At 37.0% G+C, this 24,721-nt stretch overlaps 1 protein-coding gene across 3 annotated transcripts; it reads left to right on the top strand.

Moving 5' to 3' along the window:
* The first annotated feature begins 1,693 nt into the window (after window positions 1-1,693).
* LOC133726167 (protein SWEETIE) lies at window positions 1,694-24,721 on the top strand. 3 transcript variants are annotated; one of them, XM_062153661.1, is made up of 48 exons: window positions 1,694-2,157; window positions 2,451-2,658; window positions 3,054-3,160; window positions 3,573-3,809; window positions 3,911-4,000; window positions 4,102-4,189; window positions 4,280-4,344; window positions 5,133-5,237; window positions 5,765-5,854; window positions 5,978-6,058; window positions 6,513-6,581; window positions 7,979-8,104; window positions 8,663-8,766; window positions 9,508-9,640; window positions 9,804-9,910; window positions 10,711-10,821; window positions 11,022-11,189; window positions 11,384-11,470; window positions 11,672-11,765; window positions 12,009-12,077; window positions 12,156-12,278; window positions 12,365-12,433; window positions 12,523-12,627; window positions 12,908-12,996; window positions 13,481-13,637; window positions 13,780-13,929; window positions 14,126-14,175; window positions 14,304-14,403; window positions 14,498-14,554; window positions 14,634-14,701; window positions 14,872-14,965; window positions 15,187-15,383; window positions 15,872-16,016; window positions 16,116-16,184; window positions 16,771-16,827; window positions 17,048-17,134; window positions 17,238-17,366; window positions 17,524-17,727; window positions 17,841-18,302; window positions 18,712-18,777; window positions 19,262-19,359; window positions 19,461-19,554; window positions 19,753-19,891; window positions 20,838-21,148; window positions 21,222-21,356; window positions 21,470-21,634; window positions 21,727-21,852; window positions 23,527-24,721. In XM_062153661.1, the coding sequence occupies exons 1-48, from the start codon at window positions 1,990-1,992 to the stop codon at window positions 24,517-24,519; spliced, it is 6,846 nt and encodes a 2,281-aa protein (XP_062009645.1). In that variant the 5' UTR covers window positions 1,694-1,989; the 3' UTR covers window positions 24,520-24,721. The 3 variants fall into 3 exon arrangements, with proteins under 3 accessions (XP_062009645.1, XP_062009646.1, XP_062009647.1); XM_062153662.1 differs by lacking the exons at window positions 1,694-2,157; window positions 2,451-2,658 and having other exon boundaries at window positions 3,068-3,160; window positions 3,622-3,809; XM_062153663.1 differs by lacking the exons at window positions 1,694-2,157; window positions 2,451-2,658; window positions 3,054-3,160 and having other exon boundaries at window positions 3,670-3,809; window positions 3,908-4,000.

Raw genomic sequence — 24,721 nt, 5'->3', positions numbered from 1 at the left:
TAGTTGAGTCCCCATTACTATGTGTTGTTAAACAAGGTCATATCACATCTCTACTACAATAAAGCAAAGCCACAAGTTTGGCGTGAATTTCATTCTCTAAAATTTTGCTCATAATAAAATGGGTCAGGATCCTAGGACACACAATTTTACACAATTTTTTACACTATTTCTAAGCCCTTGAGATCAAAAGCATTCAATGGCTCGGATTAATTTTGTGAATGATGTCAACATATTAAAAGATGATTGGACAAATGACGTGGCATCAAATTGATTAAAAAATAATTAAATTAAACTTTTCTTTTTATAAGAAGCCATAAAATGAAAAAAAAAATGCAGTTAAGAACACGATTAGAAAACAAAGTAAAGGAACTATGAAGACCCTAGCATAGCTCCATCGTCTTCTCCAAGGTCCAAGTATTGAAATCAAGACAACTTAATTCCCCAAGAGATTACAGTATTCTATTGTAGGATCTGTGCTCTGTTTGGTAGGAATTTTGACACTCATATTTCATGATTGTGATCATGACGGAGCAGGAGGATCAACCGGAGAGCATTTCCATAGTTCTTAATTGGGTAATTAATTTCTCAATGAGTTTGGGATCTTCCCTTCCAAAAGACTTGAACACAACTCTAGGTTGATGATGGATGTTAAGTTTCCAATGGAACTTGAAATTTCACCGTGAAAGCAGGCATTGGTAGAAAGAATTAAAGGACTCAAGATGGTTCAAACTATACAACCACTTAGGTATTGGAAGATTAAGAAATTTCAATTCATGGAGATCAGATCAATTTCCCTAAGAGATGTGATATTGTGTGGACTCCTGGAAATAGGACCTTGGAACTCGTAACGCTTTAGACGAAGATAAAACCAGATTTCTAAGACTAAAAACCCACCTTGGCATCAAAGAATAAAACTTGTTGTAAGAAAGATCAAGGATGGCAAGCGAAATAAAATTGAAGATAGGTAAACGGGAATGCTATGAAGTCGACGATTGACCATGCGTAATTCTACCGAAGAGGGGAACATGTTTATCAATAGCAACCAATGATCAGATGCCTTTCTAAAAGAAACATATAAGCAATTAATAGAATTCCATATTCTCTTAGGTAATTAAGTTGTCTTCATTTCAATAACTGGACCTTGGAGAAGACGATGAAGATAGAGCTAGGGTTCTTCATTGTTCCTCTACTTTTATTAATCGTGTTCTTCTGATTATCTCATTACAATTTTTTTTCTTCCAATTTTATGGCTTGTTATAAAAACAAAAGTTTAATCTAATATTTTTGTTTCAAGTAATTTGATGCCACGTCATTTGTCCAATCATCTTCTGGTATGTTGACATCATTTACAAAATTAATCCGAGTCATTGAATGCTTTTAATCTCAAGGGCTTAGAAAGAGTGTAAGAATTTTACAATTGTGTGTCCCAGGATCCTGACCCTAATAAAATTATCTAAAAGAGTTATTATGGTCAAAATATAAAATTGAGGAACAGTGAGAAGAAAACTTTCATGTTTTACTCATTTCAGTAATAACACCTGCATGACACGGGTTAGAGGCTAGCAGCTAACATCAAAGTGATCAAACACAGACCGTCTCATATCTATGTTTTCAACCAAGTAATGACTAATCCAAACATATATAACTTTGTTTGATTTCGCTCTGCTTTTGAGTTGTGTCTAAATTGTCATCCGTTCTCTACCGTAAATTATGGTACAGTATTCCGACGGGAGTATTCGGGTTAGAGCGAGACCCGTATAACCCGCTTTTTTAAACGGGTCGGGTATGAGTCCCGATCGACCCGAGTCTTTACTCTCCTCCATCGTGTTCTGCATCTCAATTCTAACTAGCTCGAAATAACTGTCTCTGCGTTCGTTACTCGCTTTACATAATACCAAATGATTCAGATCAAATCCCAACCTCCACTCTTTACTACTTGAGTTTGATCTCTCTCTCTCTATTCTTCTTCTTCTTCCTTAGATCACTCTAATGGCGAAGAAGCACGTCAAAGATAACCCCCTGCCGCTCTCTCAGTTCGGCGTCTTGGTAGCTCAATTGGAGTCCATAGTCGCCTCCGCCGCCCAGAAGCCACCGGAGCCCCTCCTCTGCTTCGATCTCCTCTCCGATCTCATCTCCGCCATCGCCGAAGAGCCCAAGGTCCCTCTCTCGCTCTCTCTCTCTCTCTTTTTCAATTCCACTTTTCTCACGCTTCTTTCTCCTTCGTACTCAGATTCATACTGCTTTCTAGTTCCTCTCAGTTAGGTTCGGAAATGTAGGTCTTTTTTTTTTTCTTTTCCAGATTTTGAATTCGTAGCTTCGTCACAGTACTGAGTGACTGATGCGTATGCTATTGAGATTGAACTGTTCGTTGATGATTGGATTGAAGTTGTGTTGCTTTGCTATGGAAAGTGGATTTGATTTGTGTTATCGTGGAAATGGTGAATTTGCAGGAGTCGATTTTGTTATGGCAAAGGCGATGCGAGGAGGCACTTTATTCACTGCTTGTACTTGGAGCTCGGCGGCCGGTGCGGCATTTGGCTTCAGTTGCAATGGCGAGGGTTATATCCAAGGGAGATAGCATTTCAATATACTCCAGAGCCAGCAGTCTCCAAGGGTTTCTTTCTGATGGGAAGAAGAGCGACCCGCAAAAAGTAGCTGGTTAGTTGAAAACACTGCAACTGATGATGCATTTTCTTTTCTCTTTTTGTGTAAACTGATGGTATACACCATCGGTGATATTGTCATTTCCATTGTCTAGATAGTGTTTGTGGCGTTTCTCTTTGTCAAACTATTCATACTGTCATATAGCGGTGGCTAAGTTAGTTTGATGAATACTGAACTTAGTAGTAGAAAGAGTTTAGTTGCAGACCTGTACTATATTGCTTATTATAGATCATTTTGTTGGAGAGAAACAACAGGGTTGTCAACTTGGGCACACCCTTGTTGCTTTAAGAGTTTATGATGTTGAAATATTTGAGCTTTATGCTCGATTAGGCTTTTAAAATCCCCATTTAAAAAAAAAAAATATTCATGTTTCGAATACAATTCTGTAGGGGCTGCACAATGCTTAGGAGAATTATATCGATATTTTGGGAGGCGAATCACTTCAGGTTTACTTGAAACGACTATGATTGCCACAAAACTCATCAAGTTTCATGAGGTACTTCCATCACATCTGGAACTCTTTTGTATTATAGGTTGGTGTTGTCTTTTTATTATTTTCTTCCTTCCACAAGGAGTAAAACTTTTAATAAGAAAAAAATGGGAGGATAAAGTGTATTTGTCATCTACTGCATCAGTTGAAAAATACTGCATTGGAATTGTGATATGCCACACTGATTTCATTATTATCTTTATTATTTTATTTATTTTACAACTAGTGAAGGACCTAAGATCTTTGGCTAAATGGTTGGAGATCCTAGTTAAAATATGCTTCTTATACAAAATGGTCACTAAACCATACCCGATTCAAGTATAGGTAGCTTATGGCGGTCTTTTCTATTTTTTGTTTGTGTTGGTATTGCTCCTTGTTTGTTGTGTTACACCTCTGATTTGAATTGTACGTAATTTAGGAATTTGTGAGACAAGAGGCTTTATATATGCTTCAAAATGCTTTGGAAGGGTCTGGTGGTAGTGCTGCTGCTTCAGCATACACCGAGGCATTTCGTCTCATCATGCGGTTTGCTGTTGGTGATAAATCATTTCTTGTCAGAATCGCTGCTGCAAGATGTTTGAAGGCATTTGCTATTATTGGAGGACCGGGTTTAGGGGTGGGAGAACTTGACAATTCAGCTTCTTTCTGTGCCAAGGTAGATGTGTTTCTTTGCAAGTTTTATTCCATGTTGGATTTCTATCTTCAGATGCTGATGTTATAGTTCTCTACTTATTCATTTGGCCCTGCTTATAGTAGGCCCTTGAGGATCCTGTTTCATCTGTCCGTGATGCATTTGCTGAAGCATTGGGTTCGCTGCTTGCTCTTGGAATGAATCCTGATGCACAGGTTTGTATATGTACCTGTGACCTTCTCTTGTCATCTACTTTGTCAAAGATCTGACTGCGATTTGTTACGAACTATATCTCAAAGTGTTTATCTCTCCCTAGGTTCAACCAAGAGGGAAGGGACCTTTTCCTCCAGCAAAGAAACTAGAAGGTGGTTTGCAAAGGCATTTAGCATTGCCTTTCACAAAAGGTATTTACGTGCTTCTCCTGTTGATTCATTTGAATGATGTTCATGACTCAGAGGTGTATAACTACTGGTCACACTTGTTACGATGTGCAGCAAGTGGCGCTCGGTCAAAGGATGTGCGAGTTGGCATAACATTGTCTTGGGTGTTCTTCTTACAGGTAGTCTGTGATACTTATTTCCTCCGCGAGTTTTCTGCTATCCATCTTATATTGGGAATGTCTTATTGTACCATTCAGTGCTTCATGCAAGTCATGTCATGTTTGATTCCTCTTGTGCATAGGAGGCATGCACACTAACTGAGCACCGAAGAAAACTGCCCAAATCCAACTTAACCCCTATTAAGATAATGCATTGTCTAAATTATCTCAATAATTATGTAATGTATTGTCTTTTGAGCCTAGAACTAAATAAGATGGATTACCAACCATGGCCCCATAGAGGCTTTGTTGATAGATTTTTTTTTTTTTTTTTTCACCTTTTCATTTGTAACTGCAGAACAACAAACAAACAACTGTAATAAGTCTCACAATGGTAGAAAGTGAAACACTTCCCTTAGAGCTTCCATTTGCAGAAAGCTGCCGTTAACAAAATGTCGGCTGTGCTTTGAGCATGCCTCTTAAGAGGGCTAATAAAGTTCTGACCATCTGTCAGACAGAAAAGAACGAAGGGATTTTGTAGGATTCCCAAGAAATCGAACTAACAAATGTGTGGCCAAAATTTAAAGGTAGTACTTTTTGATCTACAGCCAAGTGCTGAGCCAACCAATACCAGAACCAGAAGTTGTGTTGGCTCAGGTATAATGGCCCTTTTGATTTCATTGGGTTGGGATTTTTTTAACCTGAACTTTCAGTCTGGCCCATCACAGACCTACTGTGGTGTTGGAATGTGGTTATTTTTCTCTTCCTTCGCAGTAGTGCTTATCCGTCCTTTGAAATTGTTAATGCAGGCAATTCGTTTGAAGTACTTGCATCCAGACAGTGAGCTTCAAAACTATGCAATTCAGGTTATGGACATGCTTCGTGCCGATACTTCTGTTGATGCCTACACTCTGGTATTCTTCAAACAAATTCTTGAGCTTAACTCTTTCATTTGATGTAATTTTTGTTGTACCTCACCCTTCAACCTTTATGTGGTAAAAAAGAATTGATCATAGTTGCTCAAAACAACCTTAGCCTAGGGGTAATGTTTTTTGTGTGAAATTTTAAAATAACTAGTCACTTTAAAATTTGAACTATGAGTAATGTTAAGTATTGGCTTTAGTACATCAGAGAAATAAGTACTGGTGGTGCCTTCTAGACATTTCTGTAACTTGAAGGAATGAAACAATTAATATTCTAACTTTTTCTCTCGTTAGTTGCAGAATAAGGATATGGTTGTATAGGAATTACAACTTTGATGCATTTGAATTTAACTGTAAAAACATGAACTATTTTGTTATAATGTGCAAGTATCTATGTTCAGAAATATCCAAATATATAATAATTTCATGGGTTGCTCATATTGTTAAGAGTCTCAATATTCTTAAATATAAAGCTACTGACTCTCTCTCCTTCTTCTTTTTTTCTTTTTTCACTCAAGGCTTGTGTTCTCTATATCCTTCGTGTTGGTGTTACCGATCAGATGACAGAACCTACTCAGAGGATTTTTTTGGTTTTTCTTGGACAGCAGGTACGCTAAAATGATTTGGTTTTGTTTTTGTTGTCATGGAGGTGTTCTCCTTTCAATTTATCTGTCATCCGATACACTTCTATGCTGTCTATTTCAAAGTGAAAATTTTAATGAAACTTGCAGCTTATGTCTCCTGATGCCAGTCCTTCCATGAAAATTGCTGGTCTACGTACTGTCTCATATACCCTAAAAACTCTGGGAGAGGTAACTGTGACTTTAGATATACATTTGAATTCCAATTTTTAATCTTTGCTAAAGATGATAACTTGTGGAATTTTTCTATTAAATTATGCCATGGCTTACATTTCCATTGATATTCTAACATTTATGTTGTAGACTGATCTATACTATTATTAAGAGAGGAGAGCTCTCCAAAACTGAATTTTTTTACCAATTTAACCCTTATATATTAAAAAGCTATGAAATATAATTAATCACTAGGGATAGTATAGTAAATTGCAAAATAGAAAACAAAAGAATAAAAATAAAAAAATAGTAGAAAACGTGGTAATTGTATGAAAAGCTTCCCCACTACCTTTAACTTCTCTCCACACACACAGTGTGCGGGCACTGCTAGTATAGATTTAAAAAAAAGTGTTATGCAGTTGTTCCTCATATAATATGTTGCACCGCCTTTGCTTGTTCCATCTGTTTGCAGGTTCCAGCTGAGTTCAAGGAAGTACTTGACAACACTGTTGTTGCAGCAGTATCTCATTCTTCTCAACTTGTAAGCTCTAGATTTCGCATTTGAAGCTTGAACATCTTTGAATAGATAACTGTTCTTATTATCTCCATAATGGTCATGACTTGTTTAAATCTCACATCTTATCACCACTTTCTAGGCATTGTTGTGTTTTAATTTAATGTATTCCTTGGTGTTTGGGTGAACTTCTGATTGTAATGGTTTTGCCAACTAGTCTGGGTGTTGGACATGAGTATTACTTTAGGTAGGCAGGTTGATAGAGGTGGTTGAGTAAAGGAAATTGGGTTAAGACAGCATAAACTTCCTCTACATGGATAAGGGAAATAATGTTACCTTATTCTTGGTAGATAACATGTGTTGAGGTATTACCTGGCCATATTTGTTATTGCTTAGGCTATGAAATCTGACCAACCTTTTAAATCAGCTAGCAGTTTGGTTAAAGCTCTTGAAGCATTGGATATGCTTCAAATCTAATTATATTATTCTATTTCTCGGACTGATACCTTGGACTTTTGGTTGTTTTGCTTTTTCAGTTCTTGATTCACAATTTCATTTTCTTTCTTGATATCACGAGGTTTTGTTGTGACGTATTTTCTTTGCTCTTGGTCCTACACTCCTGCTCTTAAGTGATTGAAAGTAAACTATTTCTGTCACATGTTGAAGTGTGTGGTTATTGATCCTTAAACACAATTTGGGGTGATAAAATAGGATCGTCATTAGTTCAAGTGTTATTAAGATTATGTCTATAAAACTATACATATTTATGTATATTTTCTGAAATATTATATCAGAAAGATGAGAGTGTCTTGTAAGAAAGGGGTTTATAATGTATAGGAGAGGTATTTTGGATTTAAGTTGTGCAGAGACCATGGGGATCCCTGTCCTATATTTGTATTGGAGAATAGCATATTGGGGTTCAGCATTTCTCAGCACAAGACTTATCTGTATAATAGAGCATGTGAGCTGAACTTCAGAATTTTCTCAGACATGTATTTATGAATTGGCATATGTAAATACATTATTTCTCCTGTTTCTTTTCAATAGTAAAGCTGCATTAGCTGAAGGTTAAAGTTAAACTGCGATCCACAGGATTATTGCCCCAATTGTTGTTCTCTAATTTGCATGTTTTGTTACTTTTTATTTGTATATTCATTTCTTTTTTGGGAATTGTTTCTTCTTCTTCTTTCCTTTTTTTTTTTTTTTTTTTGTTTTTTGTTGTTTTTTCTTGTTTCCATAGTTGAAGTAGTCATGCAATTTGAAATTGTTACTCTCTCATTTCTCTATGAACTGGTTTATCTGTGGCATTGTTGTTGATTATTATACATGACAGCTTATTTTTATCTCATCATGCTGGAGGTAGCAATGTTAACATTGATATGATAATTCTCTTGGGTAAATTCTAATTGATAATCTTTGGTCAGGTACGAATTGAGGCTGCTTTGACATTGCGTGCACTGGCTGAGGTTGATCCCACCTGTGTTGGTGGTTTAATTTCATATGGGGTGACCATGTTGAATGCTCTGAGAGAAAATATATCGTTTGAAAAGGTGATGCATTGAGTTAACTTATTTGTATTGCTGAATGCCAACTTCTGATTTTAAATTTATCCTAAGCATCAATGGGGTTTCTTTCATTCCTCCTACGATGTAAAACAGAAGTTACTCAAACACTATATGAACATAGCAACTACCACAACACAGCTAACAAAAAGAATATATGGAACTGCCTCCCAGTCCACATTTTAAGTTTGTTAAAAACGGAGTTCCCCTATCCCAACTGCCTCCTACTTTATTGGTGTGTTTTCCATTTTAGGATAGCGGTCTGTTGAGTGAGTTGAGATGTTGGTATATTTTTTTACTTTATGCTTCCATGTCTACCTAGTAAACTACCGTGCTACCATGTTTTCTTGGTCCTTGATTAGGTGTTCAACTTGATGCTGTTTTTATCAAGTAAGAACATAGCACAGTTTAAAGTGAACTAATTGCTTGCATCAGTGGGATAATGGAATCTTTTAAATTGTATTAGTGGATTGTAAGCATTCTGTGGAATGCTTTCTATGAACTATAGTTTCAGTTAAGTGACTTGCTTTTTTATATATTTCTCAGGGGAGCACTTTGCAATTAGAGCTTGATTCTTTGCATGGGCAAGCTACTGTGTTAGCAACTCTGGTGTCCATTTCCCCAAAATTACCTCTTGGTTATCCCGCTAGGTAATGGTCTCATCTTGTTTATCATGGATGCAATATAACACTTATCTTCTATGAAAGAAGAGATGCTTTGGGACATACTGGTCATTGGTTAGGTTGGTGGATTACTGTAATACCAACCTTATTTTACCCAAGAAATAAAGTAGATACGTTGGGATATTTGTAGTTGGTAGCTTGATATATATTGTCGGATCATTCCCCAAATCATAAGGTTTTGAAGCGGGTGGTTATCTGAATGGTATCAGAACCTAGTTGGAGGAGATCCTGGATTAAGATCCTCCAGTTCCCAATTCCTCTCTTTTTTGTTGGTTGGTCAGGTGAATGGTGGGGCTGCACCTCTCTGTCTGAAATTTTGTATTGTATGGGTCTCCATGTGAATGTTGGAGATGCATTTGAGGGAGGTTGTTAGCTTGATATACATTGTTGGCCCATTCCCTGACAGCTTGATCTTTTGGTACAAGTGGTTGTCTAACAGTCACTTTTTTTTTTTTTTCCGGGGGTTTACAACGCATGGTTGCTGTGAGCATTTTAATTCTTTTAGTGCTGGTTTTCCTATCTATTAATGTGATATATACTGCCCGGCATGTTTTCTTAGCCTTTCATTGCCAGGGCTTTGGAAGTGGATGCTATTTGTGTTGTTAGGTCATTGTTACATTTCAATTTTTTTTTTAATTTTTAATTTTTTTTTTTCTAGCACCCAGCATGAACTATTGGTTCTGAACTCCTAGTTGTTTACTGTCTCAGGTTGCCCAAATCAGTTCTTGAAGTTTCAAAGAAAATGCTGACTGAATCTAGTCGGAATCCTCTGGCCGCTACAATTGAAAAAGAAGCTGGGTGGTTACTTTTGTCATCTCTCTTAGCATCCATGCCAAAGGAGGTAAGGATCATTTTTGAAATTATAGTTTTCTTTACCAGGCAACATTCAGTCCCATCACCTATCCCATTCCTACCCTACTTATAAAAGAAGAGTCATAGAACCATTTATTCTACAGTTTAACAGATACCTTTGTAAGTTAAGGTGTTGTTCTTCATACATGCAGGAGCTTGAAGACCAGGTTTTTGATATTCTTTCCTTGTGGGTGTCCCTTTTTACTGGAAACCCACAAAATGAAACTAACCAAACTGGGGATTTGATATCTAGGATTCGGTAAGTCAGATTGTACTGTTTAATTATATTCACCTAAAAAAAAAAAAAAATCTCATTATCCAACATGCCTAAATATTCTATAATTCTAGGATACTTGCTCGCTTTCAACTTTCCCTGCTTCTGCCATTTGAACCTTTGAGTCTTTCAATGTCTTTGATACATTTTCTGTTGACGTACAATTGAACTGTATTAGCCAAGTTAGGGTTAAGACATAACATGACTTGTTCTTCTTGAGTGGTTAATATCTTCATCTTGATTGCTTATGCTTGGACCACAATTATGGTTCAGGTGATTGTTCTTAAATGCTCCAAATATTAAGGATTGCAATTTCTTACTAGTCTGTTATTTAGAACTCAGTTTTATCTTTTGAAAATATGAATATCTTAATTTTACACAGTTTTGAGAGTGCTTTTATTTGACGTGCATTGATATAACCATATAACTATACTTTACATTTTAATTTTTCTTATAATCCATTGATGTAAGTATGACATATGACCCTGCATTACCTGTCTGGCAACGATCAAATGTAAATCTTGGTCTGGGTTGGGCCATTGGTTGTAATGTTTGAACTGTATTAAATCGCCTATTTGCCTGTGATTTGAATAATTAGTTGGTCTTTTCCATTGTTTCCTAGTAACTCTTCTGAGCTGTTAGTGGCTGTCTTGAAAGTCTTTTGTGATTGATTTTCTTTCAATGAAATTGATAAGATTATACTATTAGAAATGCAGCAATGCAGACAAAGTGAGCATTTTTCTGATTGATTTTATATCTTGACTTTCAACTTTTTCCTTTTGTAGCATGTGGTCTGCTGCAATTGATGCTCTTACGTCATTTTTAAGATGCTTTCTTTCCCATGATGCTAAGAATAATCGGATTTTGCTTCAACCTGTGCTTGTATACCTAAGTAGGTAAGTTCATTTTGCAAATCCCTGTTGTCTGTATATTGTTCTCCTAATTCATTCAAATAAAGGCTGGCTCTAGATGGTGGATGTCTTGCTAATAGATAGATAGACACATTGAGTATGCTTCAGTTTGGGGCTTTGAGCCCGAGGCTGTGATACTTTTATATTCGGTTTAAACATATTTTCTGAACTGTGATGGAATGCAGGGCTTTATCCTTTATATCACTGATAGCAGCCAAGGAACTGCCAAATGTGAAGCCTGCTCTGAATATATTTATTATCAGGACACTAATAGCTTATCAGTCTCTTCCTGATCCAATGGCATATAAGAATGAACACCCCCAGATTATTCAAATTTGCACTAGTCCATTCAGGTAATCATAATTGCCTAGTTTATTCCTGCATTACTTTGCATTTGATTTCTTTTTTCATTTTTTAGTGAGGAATGAGGACACACACACACACACATTGAATGTGAATTCCTCCGTAAATTCTATATTTTGGAATTGCTTTTTTTAATATCTGTCTACCTGACCTGGATGCTTGTTTCTTGTTGTAAATATAAAAGAGAGGCTTTTGGATGTGAAGAAAGTTCATGCTTGAGGTTTCTGTTAGACAAAAGAGATGCATGGTTAGGTCCCTGGATTCCTGGAAGGTGCTCTACAGTTGTTTCTTCTAAAACTATTAATGAATGTTGTAATTTCATTTTATCCAAGTTTGTTGGATGATGCCTGGTACTATTAGACAACATGTCAGCATGTACTCATAAGCAAGCTTGCAGTACTTTCTCTTTTCATTTTTCTTTTGATTTTTTAATTCACGAGGTATTTGGTTTTTGTTAATTGTGTTTACTCAGGGATTGGTTTGAAGATGAACTTCGTGCTTTTCAAGGTGGAAAAGATGGTATTATGCCCTGTGTCTGGGAGAACGAAGTTTCTAGCTTTCCTCAGGTAATAGTATTTTCTTTCTAGTTGATGATTTGCTTACTGTCTCAACAGTTTTATTTCCTTTTTAGCTTCTTTTAATATACTGAAGCTTGTGAAGTCTGCCCCTGCACACCAATACATGCGATGGAAGTCATGTTTCTGGAAATTTTGATATTTACTTCCTGAAGTACTTCTAATTTGTTTCCTAGTTTTCATTTTTTGTTTCACTTAAAGTTCATAAGCTAAGAAATAAACTTGATCTTGAAGCCGGAACCAGTAAACAAGATATTGGTGAACCAGATGCTTCTCTGCTTTGGAGTCATGTTTGCTTCTCAGGTAGGGAAATGTGGCATATCGACATTAGCTTGTGAAGACTGGTTAATGATTATTAACATCAGTTGGAATTTATCCCAGGATAGTGGTGGGATGCTGTCACTTCTTGGAATGATTGAGCAATCTATGAAAGCTGGAAGAAAGCAACCATGGCATGCAGCTAGTGTAACCAATATATGTGTGGGGTTACTTTCAGGATTCAAGGTGCTTGTTTTTCCTTTCTGATATACTTATACAGTATTATGGTTTGCTAGGACTGACCTTAGTTGATGTTTAAATGCTTTCTTCAGGCTTTGCTTTCCTTGCGTTCCCAGCCATTAGCAGTTGATGTATTAAATTCAGCACAGGCTATATTTCAGGTGCCTAATTGTCATAATATACTTTAGGTATGCTTTGGTCAGGAAATGTCAGATGCTAGCTTACTGACACGTGTAATTCTAATTAACAGAGTATTCTAGCAGAGGGTGACATCTGTCCATCACAACGTAGGGCTGCATCAGAATGTCTTGGCCTTTTAGCTCGTCTTGGAAATGATATCTTTACAGCAAGAATGGTCAGTTCAACATTCTACTTTCAAAATGCGCCTTTGTTTTTCTGTTTTCAATTTTTACTTGATACGAAAAAGCAGAGTCCCCCACTTTTCTTGATGAGTTGAAAGTCAGTTTTCTCTTTCATTTTTTTTTCTTTTAAACTTTGTATGCTGTTGCTGAGTGTGTTTTATTTTTCCTAGTGTGTTCAGTTTTCATCTAGACTCTCTCTATCTCTCTCTCCTCCTCATCCCCTCTCTCCCTCCCTCCCTCCCTCTCTCATTCATTGTTTTGGGTGACAAACAGACAAGATCACTGCTTGGTGACCTAACTGGAGCAACAGATTCAAACTATGCAGGTTCAATTGCTTTTGCTCTGGGTTGCATTCATTGCAGGTGAGAGCCTTGGAAGTGAAGTTTTGTTTTTTCAATTTTGGTCTGAGAGTGATAGTACAAATGACTTTTATTTGCTTTTACTCTTGGCTGCATTTCACTTTAGTTTAAGTTGAGTTTTCTCATAATTTTATTGGTCCTGAATAGCTGCTTTTATATTAGTTTTATTCATAGATAGTTATTTACGTCGCTGAATATGATGTTTGCACGTTGCAAGTAAGAGCCAAGTTTGTTGTTGAAACTACTAACATAGATCAGGTATTTTAAGTGCTAAGAGGACAGGAGCAGGTGCTTTCAATTGGTATCATAAGGAGCATCTTACTCTAAGTGAACACTATTGACTTGATAGATTTGTTTTAGATCACTAACTTGTCATATTTGTTATTTTCTTAATACAAAAGAATTAGTGATCCTGGGATGGTTTAGCTATATATCTCAATTGAGAAACTCGACGTTTTCTCACTGTCCTTGCATACTTTGCCTGCAGTGCCGGAGGAATGGCATTGTCAACATTAGTGCCTTCAACTGTGAGCTCAATTTCTTTGCTTGCTAAAAGTTCAATAGCTGGTTTACAGATCTGGTCTTTACATGGACTTCTGTTAACCATAGAAGCTGCTGGCTTGTCCTATGTATCTCAAGTTCAGGTAAATTTGATTTTCGATGACTGTTACAATTTGTTGCTAGAGCAGACTGTCAATTCAATTTGTATCTCTTATGATTCTCGCACGATGAACTGTTAGTTCGTAGTTGACCTGATGGTCTTCTATTGTCACATCTCCTTTACAGGCAACACTTGGCCTTGCTTTGGATATTCTTTTGTCCGAGGAGAATGGTTGGGTTGTACTTCAGCAAGGGGTTGGCCGTCTTATAAATGCTATTGTAGCTGTTCTTGGTCCTGAACTTGCCCCTGGAAGTATTTTCTTTTCACGTTGCAAGGTATTGTATATATGTCGTTCATTGCCTTTGCCTCTGAGCTTGTACTGAAGGACTAAAGCAGTTGGACTTGGCATATTCATAGGCCTTTTCTTTTTTAAATTTTGAATGCTCAACAGAATAACTATCTTCTTCTTTTCGGTTGTATACTAGTTCATAAATTCATGAGTTTGATCCATTTGATAATTTTTTTTTGCAGTCAGTTATTTCAGAGATAAGCTCAGGGCAAGAAACAGCAACAATGCTCGAGTATGTAATCCACATCTTTGCCCCTTTTCTGTTTCTCATAACATGTTTTCTTCTGCAATCTTTTTTTTTTGGGTCCTCTGTTAGAGAATAGGAGTTGGCTCCCTTGAAAACGTCTATCATTCTTGCAGGAGTGTTCGCTTTACTCAACAACTTGTACTATTTGCACCACAAGCTGTTTCTGTGCACACCCATGTCCAAACTCTTCTTCCTACTTTATCCTCAAGACAGGTTTGCTTTATTTGTCCAGGTGATTATTCATGTTCTAATTCCTATATGTAACTTTTATTCTTACTTCTTCTTCTTCTTCTGCTCTCCTAAGCAGCCAGTTTTGAGGCATCTTGCTGTTTCCACTCTTCGGCATCTTATTGAGAAAGATCCAGTATGTCTTCATCTTACTTTCTGTTATCAAATTCTCATCATACCGAGTCAGATCCTAGTGCTGATACTCTTCTATACAGGTGTCCGTTGTTAACGAGCAAATAGAAGATAAACTATTTCAAATGCTGGATGAAGAAACTGACTCCGAGTATGTTAAGAAAATACTACTATGTCCTTAGTTAACCAATCTAAATATTGTGTTCTATTTTCTCTTCTGTTTAACGTGCACACTTCAGTGCAAGTAAGTATATATGTTTTGTACCAGAGAGAGGCTTTTACCCTGTACGGTTATGTTTTAAACTACTTGTATCCTTTTAGGATTGGTGATCTGGTGCGAGCCACAATTATGCGATTGCTCTATGCATCAAGCCCTTCACGTCCATCTCATTGGATGTCAATATGTCGAAGTGTGGTGAGTTCTTATTTTCAGGAAGCAGCATTTTTGACAGCAACGGTCTAAATTGTGGAAGAAAAGATCCAACAGAAAACTATTTTGATTATCTGTAATTCTCTTGTAGATACCGTTACTTCTGGATGTATAATTGAGAATTAGGCTAAACTTCTCGCCTTCATGTTCTTATTATTACTTTTTTTTTAATGATCCCAAATCACTAAATTGTCAACCTTTCTCAGGTTCTTGCCGCATCAATGAGGAGAAATGCTGATAGTATAAACGGTTTAGAAAATGATCCGGTGGGTACAGAGGGTGATCCAAGTTTAAATTCTGGAGAAGATGATGATAACATGGTTTCTGGATCTAGAGGCTCACCCCAGTTGATTCTCAGCAGGGAAAAGCACCTCAGATATCGAACCAGAGTATTTGCTGCTGAGTATGTGATGATATTTTCCATGCATTGTCTGAAATGATACACATTCAATTCATTGCACACATGAACACTCATACATGTGCCCGAGTGCATAATTGTGGGATGAATGCACCCTAAGCAAGATTCCACTGGGCAGAAAATGTTTATTCTATAAAGAAACAAACAAATGTAGCAAAAGTATTGTAAACTTTATTTCTTCGATCTCAAGAAAATGATTATGAATAATTTTAAAAGTGCAATTTCAGATGAAAGAAATAGCTTTCAGCATATAATTTTAAAGCCTGCATAACATAAGAACTAGAAGAAAGGTGTGCACGTGTTTGGTCTGTGCTTTTAGAGGGATCTGATACCCTCATGGGTTTGACCCTCACCATATGATGAGTCCTCTCCCCTAAATAAAAATAAAAATATAAAAAAAAAATACTTTTCAAAAATTCACTTAAACTTGTTGTACCCCTCATTTGATTAACTTTCTAATTTATCGTATGTAGGTGTTTGAGTTACCTACCTGGAGCTGTTGGAAAGAATCCAGCTCATTTTGATCTCTGTTTGGCTAGGGACCAATCTACTAATGGACAGGCCTCTGGTGATTGGCTTGTCCTCCATATCCAAGAACTTATAGCACTTGCTTATCAGGTACTGGATGTGAAGTTATTTGTGTTTTGTTATATTGGTTTGACATATCTGAACCCCAAAATATGTTAAAGTTAACTTTTTTTGTTTTAATTGTCATAGATAAGCACGATCCAGTTTGAAAACATGCAGCCAATTGGTGTAGTACTTCTGAGTACGATTACAGACAAGGTAAATCTGGGCTGGACATGCTAATTCTGTTGATATTTATCCCACCAGAACACCTAGTTGAGGCAATTTATTGTGGCTGTGAATCTTTACATCTATAAGCTCCCCAATTACGCAAATGTCGCTTTTTAGGGGTTTTTAGCTGTAAATCCATTTAAAGTGTAATCTGACGTCATTAGGGATCTAAATTAGTAGCAATATGGGGTACAAGTGCCACATGCATGTCGTTGGAGTAAACAAATCAGTAAATACAGTCCTGGGACTTGCTTGAGCTTGTAAAAACCTTGCCCTAGCTTGTCTTGTCTTTTCTTTATCTTTTTGCTGAATGTCGAAGAACATAAAGCTTTGATCTAATTGGAAACTATGTGCTTCCTAAATACTTATCTGTACGTATTCTACACATCATATTTTCAAATACTCTAATTCGTTCATATGACTTCTACTTTCAATTTCCTTGAATCTTTTATTTGATAGTGCTGCTAAGCATTAGCCAACACCCCAAGTTCACTTCGGTGTTTCTATTTATATTCTTTATTTTAATTTCATTGGTTTATTCATTACTATATCTATTTTGCGATGCTGGATACAGTTCGAGAGGACTCCTGACCCGGAGCTTCCAGGGCACCTCCTGCTGGAACAATATCAGGTCTGTTAAGTGAAATTTCTTTTTATTTTTTGTTTATTCACTAGATTCCATTAGATTCGAGGACCTACATGTTAAATCACAAAGTGATGTGTTTTGTCTCTGTGATAGCTTGGAGATGTTTTTTTTTTCTTTCTGTTTCTCTTTGGATGGAGGGAACAGGGTTTTTAGAGTTGAATTTCACTAAACTTCTATGAACTAATCGAGGCTGTATGTAATTTAGGCGCAACTAGTGTCTGCTGTCCGCACTGCCTTAGACTCGTCCTCTGGTCCTATTCTTTTGGAAGCAGGCTTCCAGTTGGCTACAAAGGTTCGCTACAAAAACAAATCTATTTGTAATTTTTCTTTAATAGTGATGTTCTAATTAATTTGTGAAAGACAATGTAATGTGAAATGGATTATGAAAAATTCAGATATTCACAAGCGGAATAATTAAGGGTGATCAGATTGCTGTTAAGCGCATATATTCTTTGATTTCACGACCATTGAATGACTTCAAGGACCTGTATTATCCTTCATTTGCAGAATGGGTCTCGTGCAAGGTATAAGCATTTCATTCTATCCAACTTTTCTTTTAATATATCGTAATTTTATGACTCCACTTTGTTTTAGTTGCTACTGCTATTAATAAAGATGATGACGTGTTTTTCCGTTTGTAGAGTTTATAGAGATAAATCTAATATCTTATTTGTAATGCAGATTAAGATAAGACTTCTTGCTGCCCATGCCTCTCTCAAATGTTATACATATGCATTCTTGAGGAGACACCAAAGTGCGGTTCCAGATGAATATTTAGCACTTTTACCATTATTTTCAAAGAGTTCAGACATGCTTGGGAAGTACTGGATTAGAGTCTTGAAGGACTACAGCTATATTTGCTTGTGCGTGCATCTTAAGGCAAAGGTCAGCTGACTGATGGAACTGTTAGCTTTCCATTTTTCTGTCTTTTATTTTTTTTTTTCTCTTTTTTTTTTCCACATATGTGGCTAGCATCTTATATGTTCTTCTCTTCGCAGTGGAATCCTTTTCTTGATGGAATTCAATCACCTCTGGTATCATCAAAGTTGCAGCCCTGCTTGGAAGAATCCTGGCCAGTAATATTGCTGGCAATTGCATTGGATGCAGTTCCAGTGAATCTTGAAGAGAATGAATCTTCAAAATCCACTGATGAAACTACATCAAGCAATAGCTTATTGTCTGGATATAGTATGGTTCAATTGGAATCCGAAGATTATCAGTTTCTCTGGGGATTTGCTTTGCTTGTTTTATTTCAGGGGCAAAATTCGACCCCCAATGGATTGAAAAATCCAGTTTCTATAGTTAAAGCTTATAACAGGGGAGATCCATCCAGTGAAGAATTATCTTCCCCAGGAGTTAATTTATACGAGATTGTATTACCGGTCTTCCAGTTTTTGTCCACCAAAAGATTTGCCAGTGCAGGATTTCTCACTATGGACATATGCAGTGAATTGCTTCAGGTGGCAATCCATATTTCTTCCTCTTGTTCTTGTTAACTCTGAAAAGATCCAGTGTATGCATGGGAAGTCCCTAAAAATAGCCACATATTTCATATGATATTTATCTCGAAGTCATTCTCTAGATAAACTTAAATATAATATTTGTAATAAGAAAAATAAGCATCAACTCTTTCTAAAGTGAAAAGAATTGGGATATGGCAGTGGTGTGTGAATCGTTACTCGTTAGTGGTACCTGCAATGTTTCTCCTGTTTTTTATGCTTGGTTTGTATTGTGAAGTCACCAGCCTTTTGGTCATTTTATCCTTGTCAAGCCATGAAGTATCAGTTGACATAACTGTCGTACTAGTGTTGACCATTGAGTTCATTTTAAGGCTTTTTTTTTACTCGGTTCTCATTTTAATCAATGCAGGTTTTCTCATATTCTATGTGCATGGATAATTCATGGGATACTCTTTCAGTTTCTGTTCTATCACAGGTAAACACATACTTTTGACTTCAAAGGCATATCTTTGCTCTTGTTTTGGTAAATAATATTGATGAGTATTCAGCATTGTCTAGTGTTCTGATCTAGCAGACACTCAGTTAATACACATGAAGTCTTTCATACCAATTATTGAGGATAGTTTTTCTATTGGATTGTTAGTCCATTACTTTCACACATGCTATGATTCTATGATGTATCTGGTAACTAGTCCACTTCCTTTGGCATATTCCTGCAGGCTGCAACAGCCAACATGCCTGTTTACACTCCCTACCCTTAGGCTCTAATAACAAAATCTTGTGTAGACTTGGTGCAAATAGTATCTATAATAAACTTTTGTGCATGTTTAGATGTGTTATCCATATCTTTGCATCGCAGATGCTGAGTTGTAATTTGAAAAAGAGGCACTCTGTCTCTGTGTGTAGTCATTCCTAAGTTTTGAATCATAGTTGTTCTGTTTTTTTTTTTCCATCAATAGATTGTGAAGAACTGCCCTGAAACGTTTTATGAACTGGAAAACTTTGCTTATCTGGCAATGGAACTCTGTTTGGCGTACCTCTGCAAGGTGTTTCTAAGGTATTGAGACCTACCATAAGTATTGTTTTATCTCTTTTAATATATCATTTTGACCATGTGAAGTTTCAATTGCCTTAAGGTTCATACTTTTTGTGTTCCAGTACCGATGTGACATCTCTGGACAAATCCTTGGGGGATTTGATATCCTCAATATTTGTCACAGCAAAAACCCTTGTGAACTGTTTTCAACCAAAGGTTAGTAAGTTGTATCAGACTATAAGTAATTATGTTTTCTGTGCTCTAGTGGTTATCGTCGTTGAGTTTTGTTATCTATTTGTTTATTTGTGTTACAGAGGCATGCTTTCTTGGTTATATCAACATTTTGTCATTTAGTACACCTGTTTTGATTTTTGATTTTCATCTTTCCTTTGAACTGTGTATCTTGAGATGCAGAAGCAACTAGTATCTGCGGCATTGGCGTTTCTTTTAATTGGTTACAAGGGAATCAGAGAAGTCTCAACTGACTTCTGCTTCTCCAAACTTGATGAATATTTCAAGTGCACGAGCCTCTTATTGAAAAGATTTATTGATGGTGAGCATTTGAACTATAACACTGACCTGGCCAATTTTGTTAAACTAGTCAATAATGCTTCATTACCTCCACCTGCGATTTAAAATGATAAAGTAATTTGAGCATCAAACCACACCCTTATCTCTACTATTATTAAGAGAAGAGAATTTGTCAGCCAAAACAGAAAAATTTTACCAAAATATCCCTCATATATTAAAAAACATTTGAACTGAAATATTTGAGAAAGACAAAATGGTCAATTCTCAAATAAACGAAAAACAAAAGAAATTTAACAAAAAAAATCAAAAATAAAAAACAAAATATGTGCAGCAATTTTCTCCACATTCTGTGGAATAACTTCCCACGTAATTATCCACACCCATAGGGTGTGTTTGGAGTCCAGTATACTCTATTGCAAGGTCATATTCTTGCAATGTGGGATTCACATTCTCAACATTTGAGACTCAACATAAAATATTTTTTTCAGCAAAGTTTCTCTCATATGTGATCCATCTGACTAGGATGGCCTATAACTGCCTTTTCTAATCAACCTCAGTTGAAAAAGGGATGATATTGATTTAATGTTTACCCACCATCACTCAGTCACTCAATATTATCATGGTTTGTTGGACATTAGATTTTTGTCTCTGATTTTGGTTCTTTAAGGGCATGCTGCGTTTTGCACAACCTGTGTCTTTTGAATTTATTTAATTAACGTTGAATCTGCCATTTCTTGAGTGTCTTGGTGCTCAACATCATTTTTTCAAGACGAAGTTTCCAAGAGACCAAGACTAATAAAAGCAATTGAGTTGATATCAGTATAATTCTACAAATGTGTTTGTAAGTGTACACACACAAGTGGAAGATAATATATCAATAAGTTAATGTTAAAGATTATGCCATACTGATAAATAGCATTGGCTTCTTAGTTGTGGTCATTTTATGCTAATCAAAATCCATATTGCAGATACATGCAGTGTTGGTGATGATGGTATTCTTCAGATGAGAAAAATATTGGGAACTTGTCTGAATGTGATCACTGATTTGACCAAGGACTGCATTAAGTGTATTCATATGCTGGAGAATAAGAGATCTGATTCGCATACATTACTGCAAACAAAGCTTGCTTTCTCTCTTGAACAAACTATATCATTTGCCAAGCTGGGTTATGAAATGGATTATCTTGAAGATAATACAGATGGTGATTCAATTTATTATGGTATGTTTAAATATTGCACCAGATGTGTCCAAACTGTACTCACCGATTCAAGTTTACAGGTATGTCCTTGTGCATGTATCCCATTATGGTCACTTATACCGAGCATGTGGCAACTGATGATTTTGTTCACAGGTTCAAGAAATTGGGTTGCAAGTACTAAAAAACTTGATTCAGAAAGGCACAGATGCAGAGGATGACACTTTCTTAATGCTTTTTGTTGGGGAACTTGCTTGTGATTTTTTCCTGATAATGCAGAATATGCTAAAGGTATTTCCTAATTTCCATTTGGATATCCTCTGCATTTACAGATTACTCCCTTTTTCCTTTCGGCTTTTGATATTTGTGGTTCTGAAGGAGTTGTACTGTGCTTTATATTACAGAAACCTGTAACTGAAAAATCAGCATCTGTTGCTGGTGAATGTTTAAGACTTTTAGTGCTTCTGCAAACATCGTCAAAATCTAGCGAATGTCAGAGAGGTTTTATGAATTTGCTCCTGGAAGCTGTTATCGTGGTTTTCAAGGCTTCAGAAGAAGGTTCTTCTCAGGTGATATAATTAAGTAGCCTCCGAAATTTCAATTGTATCTCATCACATTTATTTATAATGAATTAATGATTTTCTGATTGTGCATTATACAGGAAGTCAATAAACTTAGGAGCATTGCTGTGAGACTTGTTTCTCATCTTGCTCAAGTTCCTTCCTCTGCAGTTCACTTCAAGGATGTGTTGCTGTCTATGCCTCTGACTCACCGACAGCAATTTCAGGTGTTTTCCCCCTCCCCCCCCCCCCCCCCTTTTTTTTGTGTGTTATGTGCATATGTGCTGATTTCACAAAAAAAAAAAAAAAAAAAAAAGGAGAGAAGAAGTCTAGGTTGCATTACTTGTGTCTTGTAAGCTTAGAATTAAAGGGAGAGGATCCTCTCCTGAGCTCCTTATTGACCTGAGCTTCCTGAGCTTTGAAGCAGATGACGACACGTGGATTTATCAAATCTAATGGACTATGATTCTTCTTTTCCTTCAGTCACTTCATTCTTTCCTTCCTCTCTCTTCTGTTTTCCCTCTCCTTCTCTACACCGATTACCACCAATTGAATCCCAAACCCAAATTGAAGTCACCTTCCTCAAAACACCATTCTCCGGTCAATTCAAGTACTTGGGCATTAACACAGTTCTAATAGCTGAGCAGACTTCGAGTACTAGTTTATGACCAGTCGATATCCCTAGCCCGGATCGTTTCGAAACGAGCCGGAGCGGGTCGCCGGTAGCTAACCTCCATAAACAGATGGCGACTCTCTGCGTTTCTCGACTTCTTGCGCTTCACGGTCTCGGACTCCTCGACATCCGAGTAGTAGCCCTGCAATTTGGAGTAGTACTCCACCATCACTTGGACTCTTAAACCCAAATTCTACCCATCAATTGAATCCCAACCCAACTCATGCATTGAATCTTAGTCCCAGAGTAAACATGAAAGATTGCTGGACCTTAAATTGACAGGAAATAAGAGGGTGAAGAGGAAGAAGAAAGAACTGTTTAGAGCGGGATATGATAGCTTAGATGTGGCAAAATAGAGATTTAAAATAGAGAGAGGTTTTGTCATAAGATCAGATGAAATCTGATAAGGAGTGAAGAAGAACAGGAGAGAGAAAGGGAAGGAAAAGAAGAACGTGCAGTGAAGGAAAGGGAAAACAGAAGAGAGAGGAAGGAAAGAATGAAGTGACTGAAGGAAAAGAAGAATCATAGACCGTTGGATTTGATAAATCCACGTGTCGTCATCTGCCTTAAAGCTCAGGAAGCTCAGGTCAATAATGAGCTCAGGAGAGGATCCTCTCCCAGAATTAAAATGGTGCCAATGGCTGGGTTTTATACTTATCTTTGTGTTTATTGGCTGCTCTTGCAATTGACAGTATTTTCATTCTTGCCTTCTCGGTCCTGAAGTTAACATTATTATATCTCTTTTTTTGTAAAAACGGTGAATTTTAAAGAAATCCTACCATTACTTCAAGCGTCACCCTCTGTAATCCTTTCGGCTACTTGGTAATTGGCTATGCGGTGTCTTTTGACCTTTAAGTGCATGTCTGCATTATCATCTTATTTTCATCCCTCTGTCAAAGTTACAGTCAACTTTTTTTCGTTCTCCCAATAACCAATGGATGTTAATGAATCAAACATATGGTTTGTTAGGCGATGCTTTTTTCTCATGTACTTTCTTGCAATATTCTTTCTTTGTTTTTTTTTTTATTAATACTCTTGAGTCGCAATTCAGAACTTTCACAAATCCAAATCATGCTAACTTCCCTAGATTCTTGTATATCCTACCATTTTGATTGCTTCCAGGTCCAAAAAGATATTTTTCTATTGTTCCAGAATGGCCTGGAAGACTTGAGTCGCAAGCTCTACATTTTGGATTCATTAAAATTGACTCCCTTCTCTCTCTTTTCAGGGGTTTATTCGTGCTTCTGTGACCCAAGAGCATAATGCAACACAGATGAAGCCCACAACTCCATTTTTGGAGATAAAACTACCAGTGCCAACAGTGGTAAGTAAAGAGAAACAGTATCCACTGCCAGCCACTACTACATCACATTCTTCTGTTTCTGATTATCAAAGAGATGAGGAGGAGGAAGAGGATGAAGATGATTGGGATGCTTTTCAGTCTTTTCCTGCTACTTCAAACGCAGCTGAAATTGACTCGAGAGTAGACAGTGCCTTGGAAACACCCGACCTGGTTGAGAAATCGTCTCCTTCGGAAGTGAATACAGAGAGTGATCAATTTCATGGAGATTCTGTTTCCCAACCTCTCAACAATGTAGAGGCTACCAGCAAGGCAGACCATCAAGAGGCTGGCATAGCTGAGGTGATATCTGATTCCCCAGATGATCTGACATCCTCACAGGGTAATATACTATGTGACAATGTCAAGACAGAAAAACCCGATGATTCCCAAACTAATAGTGGTGTTATCGAGGCATTGGATGATCAAAAGGAGAGAGACGATAAATTGTTATCCGGACCAGAAGAGGGAAAGGGAGCAGAGTTGAACCAAGTTACTGAACACAGAACATCTGAACTTCATCCTATTGAAGATGCTGAAGGATTGGTCGGAAAGAATTCAGCACACCATGAGCAGGGAAAGGAGAACACTGATAATAGACCAGTGCAATCATCATTAGATCCTGTAAAGCTTGGTGAGGAAGTAAAGGGAGGAGGGTCGAACCAAGTGACAGAACAGATACCATCTGAACTTCATCCTGTCGAAGATGCTCAAGGATCGGTTGCAGTGAATTCAGCGCACCATGAGCAGGGAAAGGAGATCCCTGATAATAGATCAGTGCAATCATCATCAGATCCAGTCAAGCTTGACCAGGAAGTAAAGGATAAAAGAGAAGACAAAGAAGAGTCGGCAGTTGAAGATTCTCGGCCCCAACAACACTAACAGAGCGCCAAAGTTCAAGAAAAGCAATGATGATGCTGAGAAATCTGAATGATAGTAGTTGCTGTAAATTGTAATATCGATACAGAAGTACACAGCTTTTGTTGCCACTGCAAACACGGAAATTACTTTGTATTGTCATGACATGTATCATTCACAATTTTCCAAGAAAAATTACAAATCAAAGCTTCATTTTGGCAGAAAA

Source organism: Rosa rugosa, chromosome 1 (genome assembly GCF_958449725.1).
Source record: "Rosa rugosa chromosome 1, drRosRugo1.1, whole genome shotgun sequence".
Classification (NCBI taxonomy): Eukaryota; Viridiplantae; Streptophyta; class Magnoliopsida; order Rosales; family Rosaceae; genus Rosa; species Rosa rugosa.
Note: the sequence above shows the minus strand (reverse complement) of the source record. Positions and strands in the feature narration are given on the sequence as shown.